The 18,771-nt window shown below is 39.0% G+C and overlaps 1 protein-coding gene across 3 annotated transcripts in view; it reads right to left on the bottom strand.

Annotated features, from left to right (window-relative positions):
• Positions 1 to 18,771, bottom strand: part of CTNNA2 (catenin alpha 2) — a 1,129,701-nt gene that overhangs the window by 743,923 nt on the left and 367,007 nt on the right. For all 3 annotated transcript variants that reach the window (XM_029937693.1, XM_029937690.1, XM_029937691.1), the window contains exons 5-6: positions 8,362 to 8,481; positions 4,603 to 4,869 (exon numbers count right to left, since the gene is read on the bottom strand). In XM_029937693.1, coding sequence (XP_029793553.1) covers positions 4,603 to 4,869; positions 8,362 to 8,481 — 387 coding nt within the window. The remainder of the gene's footprint in view (positions 1 to 4,602; positions 4,870 to 8,361; positions 8,482 to 18,771) is intronic.

Raw genomic sequence — 18,771 nt, 5'->3', positions numbered from 1 at the left:
GGAGGGTTCGGGGGAGGGGGAAATGGGCTAAAGGAATCTATTCTTGAAATCACTGTTGCACTATATGCTAAATAACTTGGGTGTACATTTTTAAAAACTAAAGAAAAATTAAAGAAAAAAAAAGGTAAGACATATTGGTGGTCAAGACATGGAAGAAAGGCATGGAAACATAATTACTAATCAAGCAAATGCCCAGGGCAAGTAGGGAAAAGTAAGGAAATTCACAAGTAAAAAACTTAGAGCAATTTGAGATTGTGTTTATTATATGATTTAAAACAAAATTTTCAAATGCAAACAGCTGCTGATTTTAAAGTCTGGGTCACGAATGGTGTTGATTTCCCTTTTTCTCAAGTGTCTACTTACAAAAGCAGCTTCAACAAACAAGCTTTAGCATATTCTCGTCTCTTTAAAATAGCAATTCTGAAAGAATAACTTTTAATTTTGCTCTCTCTTGCTCTTGAAAGTTTTCTGGCAGTGAAATAGACATTTTAATAGGATTTATTTCTGAGTAGTCATTATATTTTTAAAATTCTTTTTTAGTATTCCTTAGTAGTTGCACCTGATAAAATTAACCACATTTTAAACAGAGGCTGATTTTTCCATTGATTAGCAATGATTTTCTCTTTACTATTTTATCATTAGCAATTCCCTTGACAGTTTCAAGGTATTAAAATACTGGTTTTTTTCTTCATTCCTTTGCTTCATAAATCACTACATCAACTATTCATGTAGGCAGAAGAACAGTGCCAGAAAATACGTCACCATGCATTGAGCCATAATTTTAACTATTCAGATTTAAAAAAAAAAAACTCTTGACAAATTAAAGTAAGAATACTAATTTTTACATTGTTCTTAGTCAGCTATCAAATTTTAACTTCTGCATCCTACCTCCCATAAAACTGGGTTTCGCACATTGATGACTAATACAAAATGTGCTTCAAATTCAACGTTAGGGCATGCAAGCCATGCTGACAATGGAATTGTGTATTTCTATAGTTTTTTTCACTTCAGGATCTCAAACATACTTGACTTTTTAAAATCTCCATCACATTCACAAGTCTGTAAACCAAGCATCAGGAGGGATATTGCCAGAAAAGTCAGTCACAGAAAGTTTGAATGAGTTTCCCTCCCAATGTATCAATTCATTTAATATCTGAGAATAGCATTTAGGATTCAAGACATGTGTCTGAATTTGCTATCAGTTTTAAATCAGTATGCCAGTGGAATAAAAAGAATACCAAAGAGGGGCGCCCGGGTGGCTCAGTCAGGTAAGCGTCCAACCTCGGCTCAGGTCATGATCTCGTGGTTCATGGGTTTGGGCCCCACGTCAGGCTCTGTGCTGACAGCTCAGAGCCTGGAGCCTGTCTTCAGATTCTGTGTCTCCCTCTCTCTCAAAAATAAATAAAACATTAAAAAAAATTTTTAAATACCAAAATATTCATTATGTAATTAAAGAACAGAAATGGATAATTCTGTTACAAAGAGAAGAATATTATTTTTTTTACTGAGAATTTCAATATCATTAAGGACTGTCTAGATTTGCTGTTGTCAAATCTATCAACAGTTAATTACCTTCTATCTGGTCAGTTTTTATAGTACTTTACTAGCGTTACTACTTTTGTGAAAGTACGGAAACTACATTTACTAAATTTTTAGGGAACCATATACCAAATTGAATTACTATTTATAAATTACAAATTTAGATGGTTCTCCCTGATAATTTTTGTCAATCTCTGAGAAATATAATTTTAAACATTAGATAATGCTTTATGCTATTTATATAGCTTGCCAACCAGTGTACATTTATTAATATTACTTAGTTAATATACTTAACTAATATATAATTAAGTAGTCTGATTTATATATCTAAGTATATAATTAATGTAATACAATTAAGTAATAAAAATTACTTAGTATAGTAGATAATAAAATACAGTGAATTAGTTAATATGCCATGCTCTATAAAAAAGTTACATTCCTGTATTAACCTCCAAAAGCTGTATTTGTCCAGCATATCACTACAGTTATAAAAACAAAACACACACACCCACCCCCACCAATTCAAATGCTTAAGTATTTCCGACATACTTTGCTAGTAGATTTTCCCCATATGGCCTTAAGTTTTATTTTAGGAGTCCAAAGCCTTTAGTATTACTACAGTGATGCCTCAATGGGGAACGTCATTTTTAGTAAAAGCTTTCAGTGAAAAGGTGATGGATACAAACAAAATGGGAAGGTGCAGTCTTCACACTTGGGCAGAAGGTGGCAGCAGCTGAAGGGTCTGACTGTCCTTCAAGGGAGGTGTCTGCATTCTGTGCTTCTATTTTTACTAGGTCCTCACAGGGTTTACTGTTTACTTTTTGATTGTAACTGAGGATTATAAAAATATAGTTGTGTCAAAATCTGACTAATCCACCTAATTTTAAAAAGTACCATTTCATAAAATAATTTTGTACTTGAGATTGTTTGCAATTTTCTGTTCTGTTTAACTTGATTAGGCATTTTTTGGTCTAATGCACACTTTTAAAATTAATGTAGCATTAGAATGTTTTAATATTCGGGTGCATCGCCTGCTCATTTTCATTTCCTTTAAATGTGGGCTTATTCATTCTTAGTCCAGCAAGAAACTTTATCATTACTCTATCAAGTTGTGAAAGAACTTAGAATTTTGGGGGGATTATCTGAACATTATCAAAATTAAGAATCAATAGCTTTCCTGCCCAGGATCATGGCATCATTTACCCAAAAGTAGAACTTGCACTCAGTTTTGTTTTGTTCTGTTTCTGGTCCCCCACACGTGGATCAGGATTATTTATAAGGAAATAAGGAATAAAATAAAGCCAATAAACTATTTTTTATTTCTGTCTACAGGATCTGTTTTTCCATTACTCTATGCTTTTGCACTCCACAAACCTATAGATTTCATATCTACTTTAAAACTGATAACCTTACTGAACTCTATTAATTCTAATGGATTTTCAGTTGTCTCCTCAAACTTTTGTGAATATAATTACATACTAATCCCCAATTCCTGTGGCAAATACTTTAAATTTTTTTAATATTTATTTATTTTTGAGAGAGAGACAGAACGTGAGTAGGGGAGGAGCAGAGAGAGGAGACACAGAATCTGAAGCGGACTCCAGGCTGTCTCCACAGAGCCTGACTTGGGGCTCAAACCCACGAACCATGATCATCAACTGTTAGCCTAACTGCCTGAGCTACCCAGGCGCCCCCCTGTGGTAAAAATTGTAACAAATGTTATATTTAATTCTGACTAAATAAAACCCTAGGAGACAGCATATGATCTAAGCAATATATATTATATTTTGACTAACTGAAAAACAGAGGAGAGACCCCTGTGACAAGAGCTATGTCAAGTGTCCTAATTACTCCCCCATTATGTCTTCCAGCTTTATGTCTCTAGCAATCATTGCTTTGTTCTAGCCAGTCCTCTTCTGTCAAAAATTCACGTCAACAGATCCAAAACCAAGCTCATCATCTTTCTCCACAGCTGTTAAGTAACCTATTTTCTCTTATGAATTTCTATAATACTATGTTTTATCACTTAAAAAGGTATTTAATACATTCTACTTCCCCCATCTCCTTACAGGAAAACAGAGTCCTTGAAAGCAGATACAAATTATTTTAGAGGCGCCTGGGTGGCTCAGTCGGTTAAGTGGTCGACTTTGGCTCAGGTCATGATCTCACAGTCAGCGAGTTTGAGCCCCGCATCAGGCTCTGTGCTGACAGCTTGGAGCCTGGAGCCTGCTTTGAATTCTGTGCCCCTCTCTCTCTCTGCTCCTCCCCAGCTCGTGCTCTGTCTCTCAAAAATGAATAAATGTTAAAAAAAAGTTTTTGAAATTATTTTAAATCCCGGTAGTTCTCACAACACATGTAAGACTCTCACAGTGAACACAGGATGAACTCAGCTGGATTCCAGTGTCCCATATGTGGGCCCATATCCTGACCCATGGGAAGAAAGGGCTGTCATCCTGGGATACTGATTACACGCATCCCTCTCCTTCACTTCGATGCCATCTTCCTACTGCTTCCCTCACTGGGACACACTCTCAGAAACAGCAGGTGCAAAATGTGGGTTATTCACGGGTCCAGCACAGGAACTACCCAGAGGGGCTTATTCAAGGAAGATGGGGATCCCATGTGGGATCAGAGGGCAACGGAGTTTGCCCCTGATTTAAAACAAAGACACTGAGGGTGTCTTCTTCACCCAGGCACAACTCAGAGGCTATCTATACCCACACTGCTTGTGACGCTTGTCCCTTTAAAGATAAAGATCCTCCAAATGATGAATGGTCCCTAAATAACCAGTGGGATAAACAAAAATTGACAGTTTATAGGGTTTCTGCTTGTTTATAGGGTTTTAGGTCCTCTTAAACACAATTGTTAGATCCTTGGAATACAAGAAAACTAGGCTCTGCCACTACGTTGGATTCCTAATAAGAGAGACATGATATAGTTTACCTTATGATCACAAGCCTCCAAGAGGGTTAAATCCACATATACTATTGTGGCCCTTCATCCCCAAATCATGTTTTTCAATGCAAGGATCTAGCCCTCTGTGTGCACCACTGGGACACTTACATCAAACTCATTCAGAGCTGCAGCCAGCTCACCGATGCCCGTGTGGCCTTTGGCTTCGTCGGTGGGCGAGGTAGCTTGAGCAGCATTGGAGATGCCAGCGATGGCCTCCTGGACTTGTTTAAACACATAATCTCTGTTGGCTCTTGTGGCAGCAACGTCTGGGTGGCGGAGAAACGCTTGGGAGGCCGTGTACAGCATTGTGGCGTTCTTCTTTAGAGCCCCTCGGGCGGCTGCCATCTCATCCCGACAATGAGGGTCCTTCAGCTCCTGTGTGCACAGAACGGGAAACCTGTTACATCCAGAAAGTGTCCCATGGAAACCTTTGTTACTGAACTTTGAGTCAGGCTCACAGAATTCCACTGAATTGTATAAACAATCTACCCTCTCTTGTGCTCCTTCTAGCCACAAAAACTTTGCATATGCTGTTCTTTCTGTATGAAGTATGGAGTACCCCTCCTGGACCCTGCCATCCTTCACCCATCACGACCCATCCTCCCGGAACATGTTCCATCTAGCTCTCGAGGCTAGGTCCCTTCTACCTGCCCCCCCAGGCCCATGCCCCCTCCTGTCATCGATACTTATTATACTGGACTGGACTTACTTATTTAAGCCCATGTCCCTCCTGTATTATATCGAATGAGAGCAGGAAACCCGATCTTGCGTAGTGCTCCTTTACTTATTAGCAAATGTTTGGCCCATAAAAGGCACTCAAATATTTCTGGGGAAAACATAAAAGCCAAGCTACAGACAAGGTAAGTAGCTTGTACGGATTGGAGTTAGTTAAGCAGCAGGGGAATACCCAAACTTCAGTCGTTTGATATTGCTTGCCTCTATATTCAATGACAATTACAAATACGGGAAATCACACTCTTTGGATTTTTGCATAGTACGTATCTGCCACTTCATTATCAGGTTTGGAATAGGGTTCATTTTTTTTTTTAAAGCTACCTTTAATGGCAGCTCAATCATTGGGTTTAGGGAATAAAAATAGATCAAAGGTGATTTGCCTTCCTAGTTTTGGCTGTCAAAATAATACCACTGGGGAATCTCTTGATCTTCAGCGTTAAAGAGCATTGTTAAGAAAATGTTCACATCATTTATGGAAATGTTATAGGCAGTGCTGCTCTCTGCAGCCATGTAGGATTGTCAGCTGAGGATTTCAGAGGTTTTTTTCCAGCTTCAAAACATCACTGAAGGTTACTTGAGGTTCAGTTTCTATTTGTTTATTTTGTATGTGGTATATAAATGACCTGGCAACAATTATATCTTTCATGGGTCAAAATAATTCTGAGTCAAGCACATCATATTGGTTATCCAGGATTGTCAAGACAGATTGACAGTGACAATTATCTACACCATTTATCTTCTTTTGCTTATGCACTAATAAGTTTAGCCAGCCAACATGATTTCTAGTGTGCGGGTGTGTCTTTTTCACCCCTAAACATGAACACAAATAGGTAACCAACTTGTGAGTGTAGTTTCTATACCAGACAATCATCCAGGCTTTAAAAGTATAAGGTGTCTCCTGACTAGTCATGAAGACCCTTTTATCCTCTAGAATGCTGGTCCAGAAATTGCATATTACATTACTGGGTATCTATACTTAAAAAGAAATAAATCCAAATGTGGAAGGAAGAGAAGTGAGATTCTCTCCATAAAAATATTTGAGGAAACATAACTTAATTAAATTAGAAAAAACTGCAAACAATCTAAACATTAAATTATGAAGAATTGGTTAAGTAAATGAAACATTTATTTGAGAGACTATGGATACTATAGTTTTCAATAAATGACATGAATAACATTAAACGATAAATGAAGAGGCTGAACATAATATGCATATTTGTATGCAAAGGAACTTATAAATATGTTAAGATATGAAGATAAATAACTGAAAGGCAATATACCACAATTGTACCATTTTTTCCTTGGGTAGTACGGTATTATATGAGTTTTTCCTTCTTCCAATTCTATTTGTTTTCTAAAATTTCTTGAGAGAGACTGAAATAGCAGTTAATTAAAAATAAGGTATTAATGAAATTAACAAACAATATTTATGGGTATTCTTATATAAATATCTCATATGCCCATGAATTTTAATACACATCTGTATACACACCCATGCCTAATGGGTCCATCTCCAACCCACATCTCTATTCTAACATTTTTACATAGAGAGCTCCCTAATATCTCAAAATCAATGTATCTAAATATGAAATATTAATTTCTATACTCAACTAACCCAGTCTTTCCCATCTCTGTAAATTTACCACCATTTACTCATTTGCTGAAACCTGAATGTCAGAACTGAACTGGGTGCTGTCACTTCCTAACCTAACATGTCCAATTTAACATCAGGTCCTCAGAGTTTTCAAAACAAACTGATTCTTCGAAGTTCCATTTCCAACATTACAAACTAATCAAGACCATCATCTCCTGCCTTGACTACTTCAGCTTCTCTCAACTATAGCTGGTCTCTCCTCTTCCACTCCCTTCTAGGCAACATATCTATTGTACTAAAATGTGTATTTGAGACATTGATATCAAACTTTGAATTATTCAAATTGTACTCACCCACTTACAATAAAAATCCAAAAATTCTGCAAGATTCCCGATGTCCTGGTCCCTACCTTTCTTCCCAACTGCCCCCTTGGTCCACTAAGATCAAGATTGAATGTCTTTTTTCAGTTGTTTGAATTAGCTAAGTAGCTTTTTGGTCTCACCTTTGTGTTTCAGAGTAATTTCACTCCTCCCCATCTTACATTTTAGACTATCACACAGGATTCCATTTGAATTTTGCTGATAACAAAATACTTAATTGCCAGGTAATCTCAAATCACATGTCTGTGTCTCTCACACAAAGAACACTGTAAGCATGTTAGGGGCAGAAACCGGATCTTGGTCAAATTTGTAATGTTAGCATTCCTTCAACTTGGCACAGATTAACACTTGACAAGTGTTTGTTGAATAAAACTTTCTTGTTGGTCACAGACCATCTTAAATCACTAGGAATTGCCCATATGTTGAAGAATTCTAGGAGCAGTCAAGAGGATGGGTGGAAAGGATTTTAACTGACCCCTTCACACGTGGAGAGGTTTTTCTTAGTGAAAAAAATAAATTCCTTGAGGACAAAATTCTAATGGAACTTGACAAACAAACAGAGTTGACTAAATGGAGAGTGCTGGCCCTAGACAAAGGGGAGAGAGAAGACTATGTCAGCCACCTTCATCAGAGTAACTCATACTTCACCTGTGTTATCCCACACCCCCACCCATTTATTTTTTCTCTGCCTTTCCTTGATTTTCTTTGCATAGTTTTCCTGTCTTTCATAAAAGTGTCACTCAACAGGCTGCCCATTTTGGCAATGTATATTCATGGTTGGATCTACAAGGCTAGAAAATAAAAAGTGAGGGCAATGGGTGGTGTCCAGACAGCATCCACTGCACCATACCTTCCCCCCCACCCTTTTTTTTTTTTTATCAGGGAGCCTTTCCTACTGTGGAACGAAGATTAGATTGGTTCCCACCAGTCATTCAGGAGGCCTGTGACCTACCCTAGGTAGGCAGAGGCCACAGAGTACTGGCCCACAATGCTATGAAAACTGGCCCATGTAATAAGCGACCTTTGTTGATCACATGATCTGAGGACATTTGCTAATTTGATAGCCAGCAGGTGAGGCTGATCTGTTGTCTAGGCCTACAGAGCTAAGAGGTTACTTAAACACATTTTCTCCCCTGGCATTTCCAGAATTGTCCCCACCTGTTGTCTTCTGGCTGCTACATAATTGAGTTTCACCATTTCTTTGCCAAACTCTTTAAAGCGATTTGCAAGGTCTTGTTCATTCGTAGCATTTTTGACTGCTTCCAGGGCCTCTTCCACCTGAGGTAATGAAGAACAACATTTATAAATGGATAGAATTTAAATGTTATACATGTTAGAAATGGTCCTTTGTAAAAAAAAAATCAACACCTATAGGTTAACATTTAAATAATACAGAAGTCCCCCTAATAAGCACTTATAATCAGAATATTTCTTCACACTACACAGGATATGTTGTACCTAAAAGAAAATGGCTGAACTCTTGAAGCATTAGAACTATACTGATTATATTTTATTGGGTTAAGATTCTGATGAGGAATACAGATGAATAATTTCACATAGACACACACAAGAAAATATTTAAGAAAAAAATATGGAATTTGAACACAAATTCTAGAAATCTTCAGAGGAGGAAGTGCTTCACCAACAAAAACTGAAGGAATTTTCCGAAGGGTGAGCGTGTTTGAATCTGCAACCACAGTTCTCGGCCACACTTCTGTAGCCAGAACTGAAGGGCCTGTAACTGTAAGCGGAGTTCACAGCCTGCCGTGCTCTGGGAAGAGGAGCTGTTCAGTCTGGAGAAGCAAGTGAATTTGAAGCTTTGTTGTCACTTAAGGTGGCATCAGCTGGGGTAGAACGTGGGTGAGTGGAATGAGAGCAGGCATGCCTCCCTAATGATGTGCCCGGATTCCAAATCCTTGCCAACTGGGTCATGAAACTTTTCCAGAGAGGCCTTGAACTTGAATTATGAATTTCACTAAGAACTCCTTTACAAATGATGTGAGGATCTGATGGGTGCCTGGGTGGCTCCGACATTGGCCCAGGTGATCTCACCATTTGTGGGGTCAAGCCTCACATCCAGCCCTGCGCTGACAACTAGCTCAGAGCCTGGCACCTGCTTCAGATTCTGTGTCTCTCTCTCTGCTCCTCCCCCACACACATTAGGTGTCTCTCAAAAATAAAGTAAAAAAAACATTAGAAAAATAAATGACTTGAGGATTTGTGTGGTACTTAAGTCTCCTCTCATCCGCAATGACTTTGTTTTTTATTTATTTATATTTTCTGTTTATTTGAAGAGAGAGACAGAGACAGAAACAGCCTGAACAGGGGAGGGTCAGAGAGAGAGAGAGAGAGAGAGAGAGAGAGAGAGAGAGAGAGAGAGAGAGAGAGACAGCTTGAGCAGGGGAGGGTCAGAGAGGGGGAGATACAGAATCTGAAGCAGGCTCCAGGCTCTGAGGTAGCTGTCAGCACAGAGCCCGATGTGGGGCTGAAACCCACAAACCATGACATCATGACCTGAGCTGAAGTCAGATGCTCAACAGACTGAGCCACCCAGGCACCCCTATTTATTTTTGAGAGAGCATGTACTTGTGTGAGAGTGGAGGGTGGGAGTCAGAGAGAGAGGGAGACACAGGATCTGAAGCAGGCTCTGCACGGACATTAGAGAGCCCACTGTGGGGCTTGAACTCATAAACTGGGAAATCAAGACCTCAACAGGAGCTGGGGCTTAACCAACCAAGCCACCCTGGCGCCCCCTACAGAATGACTTTAATACAGTGTGAAGATTTCCACCATTCGTAACACTAGGTCTATAACACCTGTGGTCTCAATTTAAATTAAAACTAAAATTGATATTTTATGAAGTAATCCATGACATCAGTCAGTCAACTTGCAATTTTATCAGTGGAAATAACCAAGAACAAAATTCTGAGTAAGACATAAAACAGGTATGTGTTTGCCAAATCCAAAGTTCTTCTATATAAAAAGGGACTCTAATAGACCTCCACTAATTGTCTTCTGATAGAAGCAATAGAGAGAACAGGCAACTCAGTAAGAGCCATGTGAAATGCAGAAAATGCATGGCCTACTGAAGAATTCTGATTAGCTCTTTTTTATTTGAGGCAAATCAAAGGCCGACATACAGGGAGTTCATTTGACGATGTGGAAATATAAAGGACCACTAAAATGGCTAGAAAAAGCCAGAAATTAACACAGTTCTAAGTGACAGAGATCTACCTTTGTTTAAGCTTGACCCACAAAGATACCTAATTCAATATCTTTATCAAGTTTCACTCATTGGAGGAGGAGAATCATGTATATAAACCAGTGATAATGGAGATCACCAACCTTTTGCTCTGTAGACATGCCATTCAATTTACTACATGGGCTAACCCATTTTATTAAGAGTTGTACCAAGCAAGGGAAGATATTTAGAACACTGGTAATCTAGAGTCCATATAAAATAAGTTTCCATTCACATCTATGAGAATTCTGAATCTTTTTTAATGGTAAAAATAAAAAATAATTTAACTTCTCAATGTTAGTCTTTTCAAATTCCTATCTAGGCTCTAATACTCAGGAAGAAAATAGCGATCATTGAAGGACTGTTGTGCGTAAAGAAGCTTTTTTAGGGACTCAAATCAAGTTACATTTTATGGTATGGAAAAGGCCCAAGCATTTTCATAGTTTAATTACAATCTTATACCTCAAACCCTTAAAATAACAAATCAGTGATGTCTCACTTTCTAATAGATTTATAATGATCTTAACACGGCTATCAACACCATCACAGAGAGGACAGCTCTTGGCAGTTAATTTGTTCCTGCTGCTTATTCGAGCTGTAAATATTTCCTGAGGACATAAAAACTGGTTCCAGGGAAGAGCAAAATAATTATCTCAGAGGGAGCAAAGTCTTGGATTTGTTTCCTAATACATATATAAAACAGGCTTCTTACTGAATATTAATCAGACCAATTTGTAGTATTTATTTTGTTGTTTTATGCCTTACATTTTCTCATTGGTTTTCTCTGAAGAATCCAGATGCTGCTTTGAATTTATGTTTCTAATTCAGTGAAGTTCTTTTAAAAAGAAATACTCGTGATGGGCTCTATCTGTGTAAAGGTAGACATAGCCATACTAAGGGTTTTAATCTAGAAAGATCTGCAAAGGTCACCTAATGGAAAGTTCTCATGTAGATACATGGTTCAGAATCAGGCCAAGGTTCAGAAGAAATGGTATCATACTAGAGAGGGGTGGGGGTAGACAAAGTGGGGGAATGCTGAAGAGACATAAAGGAAAAAAAAAAGGTCAGTAACCACGCATTTTTGAGAAGTCAAAATTAATAGAAAAATCAAGTTGGTCTTCTTTTTTTTTAAACAGAGCCAGTGATATTTTCTTTCTGGTAATCTTGATTAAGGAAAATTATAGGGATATATACCCTTAAACACCTTAAAAGGAAGTTCTTATACAGAAAAGCCAGGAACACTTTTTCCAAAAACTTTTTCAGGGTGCCTAAATGGCACAGTTGTTTAAGCATCTGACTCTCGGTTTCAGATCAGGTCATGATCTCACGATCCGTGAGTCTGAGCCCTGTGCTTACAGGTGGAACCTGATTGGGATTCTCTCTCTCCGCCCCCCTCCCCACTCTCTCGCAAAGTAAATCACAAACTTAAATATAAAACCTCCCTGGGCCCCATATTGTTGGATATTGAGTCCGTATGTGTGAGGAGAGCTGTGGGTCAGACTGCTCTGTGTTTGAACCCCCGCTCTGTCATTTGTCTTCTTTGTGATCCAGGAAAGTCACTTAAAGTTTTGGGCTCTCAATATCTTCATTAATAAAAGTAATAATGTTTACATATTACATGAAGTTATTGTGAGAATTATAGAAGAAATGAAGAAGGTATATAAATGGAAAAAATGAAGATGGCAAACTAAGCCCAATTATAAAATAAATATAAATGGGCTAAATGCTTTAATTATGATACAAACTCTCAGATGGATCTTTTAACATTTACTTATTTTTGAGAGAGAGAGAGAGAGAGAGAGAGAATCCCAAGCAGGTTCTCACTGTCAGCACAGACCCACTGTGGAACTTGAACTCACAAATCTTGAGATCATACCCTGAGCCGAAATCAAGAGTTAGACGCTTAACCAACTGAACCACCCAGGTGCCCCAACATATGGAACTTTTAAAAACAGACCCAACAAAAGGTTATCTACAAGAGATCATTTAAACAGTAAGATTAAAAAAAAAAAAGACAAAAATAAAACCTCTCATGCTAATGAATTTTAAATGCATCTGCAAAAAATTCTAAATCTATAAAATGCCAATACCAATACAATCCAGGAAAAAACTTGAATAGATCAAAGTATATTACAGAAATGGAGGCCAAAGACCTCCTCTCTTGTTTCTCAAACTAGGCATCCTCTACATGAAGGAAAAAAAGACACACAAAATAGCAAATACTTAGAGTACCTGGCAAAATCTAGTAGCGCCTTGAACAGAGATACTGACCTGCCACTTAGCGTCTAGCTAAGTATTGAAGTATCTGTTAGAGAAAATATCTAATGAAGATATTTTCCCAAATAATTTCCAAAAGGCAAGACTCTTGGAAAGTCTGCAGACCAGGCGCTCAGGAAGAGTGAAGGCACCACAGTGAAGAAGACAAGCAGCGGGCTGCGGGTGAGGGCTCCGAGGAGAGCAGACCTCCTGAGAAGGAGTTAGAAGGGGGAAGCTTGGGAGACTCGGGATCCTGAACTGGGAAGTCTTTTCCAATGAGCTGATAAAGGAAGCCCGTGGAGGTCGCTGCCGTGGCCTCCCTCATTACAGACTCCCTCATGATCCTGGATATCACAGCCAGCTGTTCTCCTCCTGTTTACAGCAGGCGGGCTGTAAACACCCAAGCGAGCACCCTTTGCTCCACCAGGCAACCCTGTCCTTGATATTGGTAGCCTGGGTGTGGGTGCAGATGAAAAGACTCAAAGAGCTAGAAGAGATACTAAAATTTCCTCCCTCATTAGGGGATTTAGATATTATTTTCAGGGCTTGTCACTCACAAGTCTTAAAATCTTGGTCTTCTAACAGAGAGTCTTCAAAATAGCCCCCCAAGCCCCTGCCCATTCCTAAAGCAGGCCTGCCTACCACAGTCTCCAGCTGTGTCAAAGTGTTTGAGACCAGCTCTTTAAACCAGTCTCCCATTTTCCTAATTGGAACTGCACGTATTTACATCCATATACAAAAAGTAGCCTGTGGATCCATTGAGTCATTCCATACTTATTGAGCAGCTGCTAGGAGTCAGGCAGGTACATGGGGATGGGAGTAGTGCTTAACTGAGGTGTCGATCCCTCCTCTCCTGGACTGTGTGACCTGGTCACATTCACCACCCATGCCAGGGCTGCAGATCATTGGAGTAAGGATCCTCAATCCTGTTGGAACAGACTAATCTCATTTCACGATCCTCCCCTGGATACCAGGTTGATTGGATTTTAAGTGACATGGATGAAACTATTTAATAAGTCAAATATAATTCACTTATAGGATCTGATTTTATAGCTAAATTAAAAATACTATCTTTGGGGCACGTGGATGGCTCAGTTGGTTAGCATCTGATTCTTGGTTTTGGCTCAAGTCATAATCTCACTGTTCATGGAATAGAGCCACGTGTCAGGCTCTGCACTGACAGCACAAAGCCTGCTTAGAATTCTCTCTCTCTCACTCTCTTTCACTCTCAAAATAAATAAATATTATTATAAAATGTAAAATGATATATATTAATATATTATTTAAAATAAATTTAAAAATATATATTATCTTGGAAACAGTAGTTGGCTAAGTAAATAAATGGATGTAAGATTCCACATTCTATTACTTTCCTTGTAATCATGTACTCTGGTTTGACCACTGACACTCAGCACCATCACATTTTATGTCTCTGACTCCTAAAGCTGGACTTCTTGATTAAATATTCTCTTTCCTTGATAAGCTGCTCCTGATTAAATGTTGTCTTCTGGTTTAGCAAGACAATGATTTCATCAGGAAGCAAGAATGCTTAAATGCTAGCGTCATGGATTCTTAAAGTGTCATGTTTTATAAAACACAAATATATAGTTTATATTCCCAAATTTATTTTCAGCTGGAGCAAGAAAAATGACACTAGCCAGTGTCACTGAGTACTTATGGGATGTACCAAACACTGTTCTAAATGGTTTACATATACCTAATTTTGTCCCAGAAAACAGCTCTTTGCACTTGATAGTTTTCCTATTTTTACTTTATGAAAAAGAGACTGAGGTCAGAGTAGTTACAAAGCCTCCCGAGAGGTCTCACAGCAAGTGAGTGTGGGAGCCTCGGTTTGAAGCAAGGTAGTCTGCTCCAGAGTTCATGCTTTTAACTCTCCAGCTCTGCTGCCTCAGTTTCCCAGGAAGGACAGGCTTATAAAGCTGATGGAGTATGGGTTTGGATTATACTGATCAGCTGATGATGAATACTCATTAAGAGACTTGCTGCATCTGATCAGTCTCCAGGATCTAGTCATTCCACCTCTTTCATATCTTTAAAATCTCCCTCCTTTTCACAACATGCACTGCCATTTCCTTCACCTGTCTTTGGGTTGATTCACTGGCCTGGGTAATTTCAACAGTCTCTTCATCTGTCTCCTTTTCTTGGACTCACCCCTCTTTTAATTCCTTCTCTACATTGCTACCAAAATTATTGATCTAAATCACAAATCTGATTTTAATGCTTAGAGGTACTCAGTGGCTCCCCATAACCCACATAAAGAGTCCAAGTGAATCATGTCATCTAAGGCACTAAACGAAGTGTATCTCCCTGTCCAACTTTGTTAGTGCCTTGCCTCACCTTGCCCTGTATGCTCTAGCAAGACAGAACCAATTACATTATTGAGAATAACCCAAATTCCTTCTCTTGCTCTCATGCCTTTGTTCCCTCCCTTGGTGTGTGAAGCTCTCTGTGGCTGAAGTCTGCTGTCTGACCTGAATCTATCTCCTTATGGCACAAGCACCCCATGAGCACACTAAGGGCAGATTTCTAGCAAGTTCCATTAGTTTGTGTGGCACCTTGGTGACCTTTCTGTCTCCCAGTGAGGTAGGAACATCTGGATCTTGGTCCTGGCTCAGAGTGGCTGGGAGGGCCTCCCTGAAGTGCTCAGTCCTTGGGGTAGCAGCTGTTCCTTATAGCTGCTATTCCCATGTTCCTTAGAGCTTTCTTCTTGCTACTCAAACCCTTATAACACCAATGTGCTACTGGAGTTAACAATTCTTCATATTAACCTTCCCCTGCTGAATGCACTGTGTGGTTTTAATCTCATCTCTGGACAGAAGGACACATCCCCAAGCTCTTCTGGTGGGACCAACCTCTTCCCAGTCACCTTTGACCTTTCGGCTTCAGTTTAGGCTTGGGTTTGTGACTCCAATGTACTCAATCTCGGCCAAGAAACTGGTTCCAGGAAAGGCAGATCTCATTTACTTTAATAAGACCCAATCCTGAGACCTCCTTCTTCCAGCCACATCACCCTTTCTCATCTTCTCTTCAAATGACCAACACTATAATTTGGTTGAACTGATCCCTTCTCTGACTTGAGGGATGGTGAGGGAGAGGAATAAGTACTGACCAAAGTAAACAAACAAACAAACAAACACATCCTATTCCTACTCTAAATAATTAACTCAGAGATAAGTACCTAATTCATAAGCCAACAGAACTAAAAAGACTGTGGAACATTTATTTGAGCTATAAGGGAAGAGAATTTCCTCTTTCTTGCTATCTTTAGTCTAGAAGCATGTAATCTTGAGAATGGTTAGCAGCTATCCTGAGAGTCTTACAAAAGGGCTTCCAAAGAAGAGTGCCCTTAGTGAAGAAAAGGAGATAAGAGCCTGCTGCTTATCACATGTTTGTGCCTTGATCAAGCCTTGTCTGAAGCTAATAACCTCTGGACTTCTGACTTTGGTGAGCCAATATATTGCCTTGTTAAAATACCAAGTTGAAAATGAACTATTGGGACCTCATCAAAATAAAAGGCTTCTGAACGGCGAAGGAAACAATCAGCAAAACTGAAAGGCAACTGACAGAATGAGAAAAGGTATTTGCAAATGACATATCAGGTTAAGGGTTAGGATCTAAAGCCTATAAAGACTATACCAAACTCAACACCCATTAAAAATAATCCAGTGAAGAAATGGGCAAAAGACATGAATAGACACTTCTCCAAAGAAGACATCCAGATGGCCAACCGACACATGAAAAAATGCTCAACATCACTCATCATCAGAAAAATACAAATCAAACCACAATGAAATACCACCTCCCACCTGTCAGAATGGCTAACGTTAACAACTCAGGCAACAATAGATGCTGGCAAGGATGCAGAAAAAGAAGGTCTCTTTTGCACTGCTGGTAGGAATGCAAACTGGTGCAGCCACTCTGCACAGTATGGAGGTTCCTCAAAAAAATTAAAAATACAACTACCCTACAACCCAGAAATTGCACTGCTAGGTATTTATCCAAGGGATACAGGTTTGCTGTTTTGAAGGGGCACATGCACCCCAATGTTTATAGCAGCACCATCAACAATAGCCAAAGTATGTAAAGAGCCCAAATGTCCACTGATAATGAAGATGTGGTATATACATACAATGGCATATTACTCAGCAATCAAAAAGAATGAAGTCTTGCCATTTGCAACTATGCGGATATAACTAGAGTGTACTATGCTAAGTGAAATTAGTCAAAGACCAATATCATATGACTTCAGTCAGATGAGGAATTTCAGATACAGAACAAATGAACTTGGGGGAAGGGAAGCAATAATTATATAAAAACAGGGAGGGGGGCAAAACATGGGAGGTTCTAAAATATAGAGAACAAACAGGGTTGTTGGAGGGGTTGTGGGAGGGGTTTGGGCTAAATGGGTAAGGGGCACTAAGGAATCTACTCCTGAAATCATTGCTGCACTATATGCTAATTAACTGTGATGCAAATTTAAAAATTAATTAATTTAAAAAATAAAATAAAATACCAAGTTGAGTTGGGTTTCTGTTATTTCAAGTGGAAAACATCCTAATTATTATAATTTCATTCTAGGTGCGATCACAGCAACATGCACCTTTTCCTAATATGCAGTGCTTTTTTTCTTAATGTCTCCCCTAGTAGCCTATACATTTTTGAAAGCAGGGGTGAGACTTACTAACCTTTAAAGTTGTCTAAGCACAGTCTCTTGCATATACTAGAATCCAGTAAGTCCTTCTTGAAACAGTAACTGAAAACATAAACACATCCCAAACCACTCAGCTGTGTGACGTTAATGCCATGATAGCTATGACAGGAAAGATATGCTAAGAACCTGGGCAGTGGCCTCCCTCTTTATAATCAGAACCAACACTATTTTATATCGACTGCTATTCTTCAAACACAAGAGCCTCATTAGAGCTGTAGGACTAAACAGCCAACTACTGAGAAATAAAACGTTACTGAGAACACTATCACAAAAAGCACATAATATTAGAGTCGCCCTGCCTCATCAATGCCCTGCAAACAGGGGACAGCAGTGCTAGATCTAGCCCCGGGTTGCTACAAAGGTAATCTGACTTTCCTGAGAAATCGACCAAGCGGTGTTGTTTTTGTCTGTTTTGCCATTCCACTTTCTAGAGAGAGATTCTGAGATAATCAAGAACACCATTATTCCAGGACCTAGCCTGAGGATAGAAAGAAGGGGGTGTTTCCTCTGACGTACACATGTCAAGAGGAGGTTATGTGTTTGATGCCATCACCAACGCTGAGCATTGACAATACAATCTGATTACATTAATTCAGAGTCTAGGCAAAATAAATATCCCTCTTCATGATCACCAATTGCAATGCAGGATTCCTTGAAAAGTCTGAAGTGCCACATATCAACCCAACATGCTGACAATGTCAACTGATTGCAGGATACATCAGACGTCTGGCTGGGGAATCACTCACCAGCAACTTCAACAATGAAGGTGATTATAATTCAGTATTTTTTAATGACGTCTGATGGGCAAATGATTACTTTGGCTTTTCTCAGGAACATCAGATTCCCACCTGGGTGATAACCCAGCTTTGAATTGTATGTCACCTACGATTCCATCACTGTCATCCTGAATTTAAAGCAAACACGGTAGCAAAAACCTTTTATAATCAATGAGAATCTTGAATTTATGTTAAAAAAGGCTCAGTATTAAAGCCCATACGAGTACTTGCATAATAAACTAGTAGCTTAATATAGATAACAGGAATATCAGTGTCACATGAAAAGAGAGGCTCATTGGCAGGCATGTAAACATAAGTTTCCAAACAATTTTAAGGTAGCAGAATGCAAAATCACACGCCCTGCCAAACTGCACAATCTCCACAGATATCCTAATTCTTTATTCATTTTTACAGAGTGAATTTTATTTGCTCATTATTACTTAGTTTGCTGACAATTACTTATTGGGGTGCAAGGCTGAGAAAGAAAGTGGGTATTTTAGGAGGATAATCTGACTATCCTTCATCTACTTAGTGAATTATTGATGGAAAAGAAGCTCTGATAA

The sequence above is a fragment of the Suricata suricatta genome, chromosome 4, assembly GCF_006229205.1.
Source record: "Suricata suricatta isolate VVHF042 chromosome 4, meerkat_22Aug2017_6uvM2_HiC, whole genome shotgun sequence".
NCBI lineage: Eukaryota > Metazoa > Chordata > Mammalia > Carnivora > Herpestidae > Suricata > Suricata suricatta.
The sequence above is the reverse complement of the archived record's forward strand: the minus strand, read 5'-3'. Positions and strand labels throughout refer to the sequence as shown.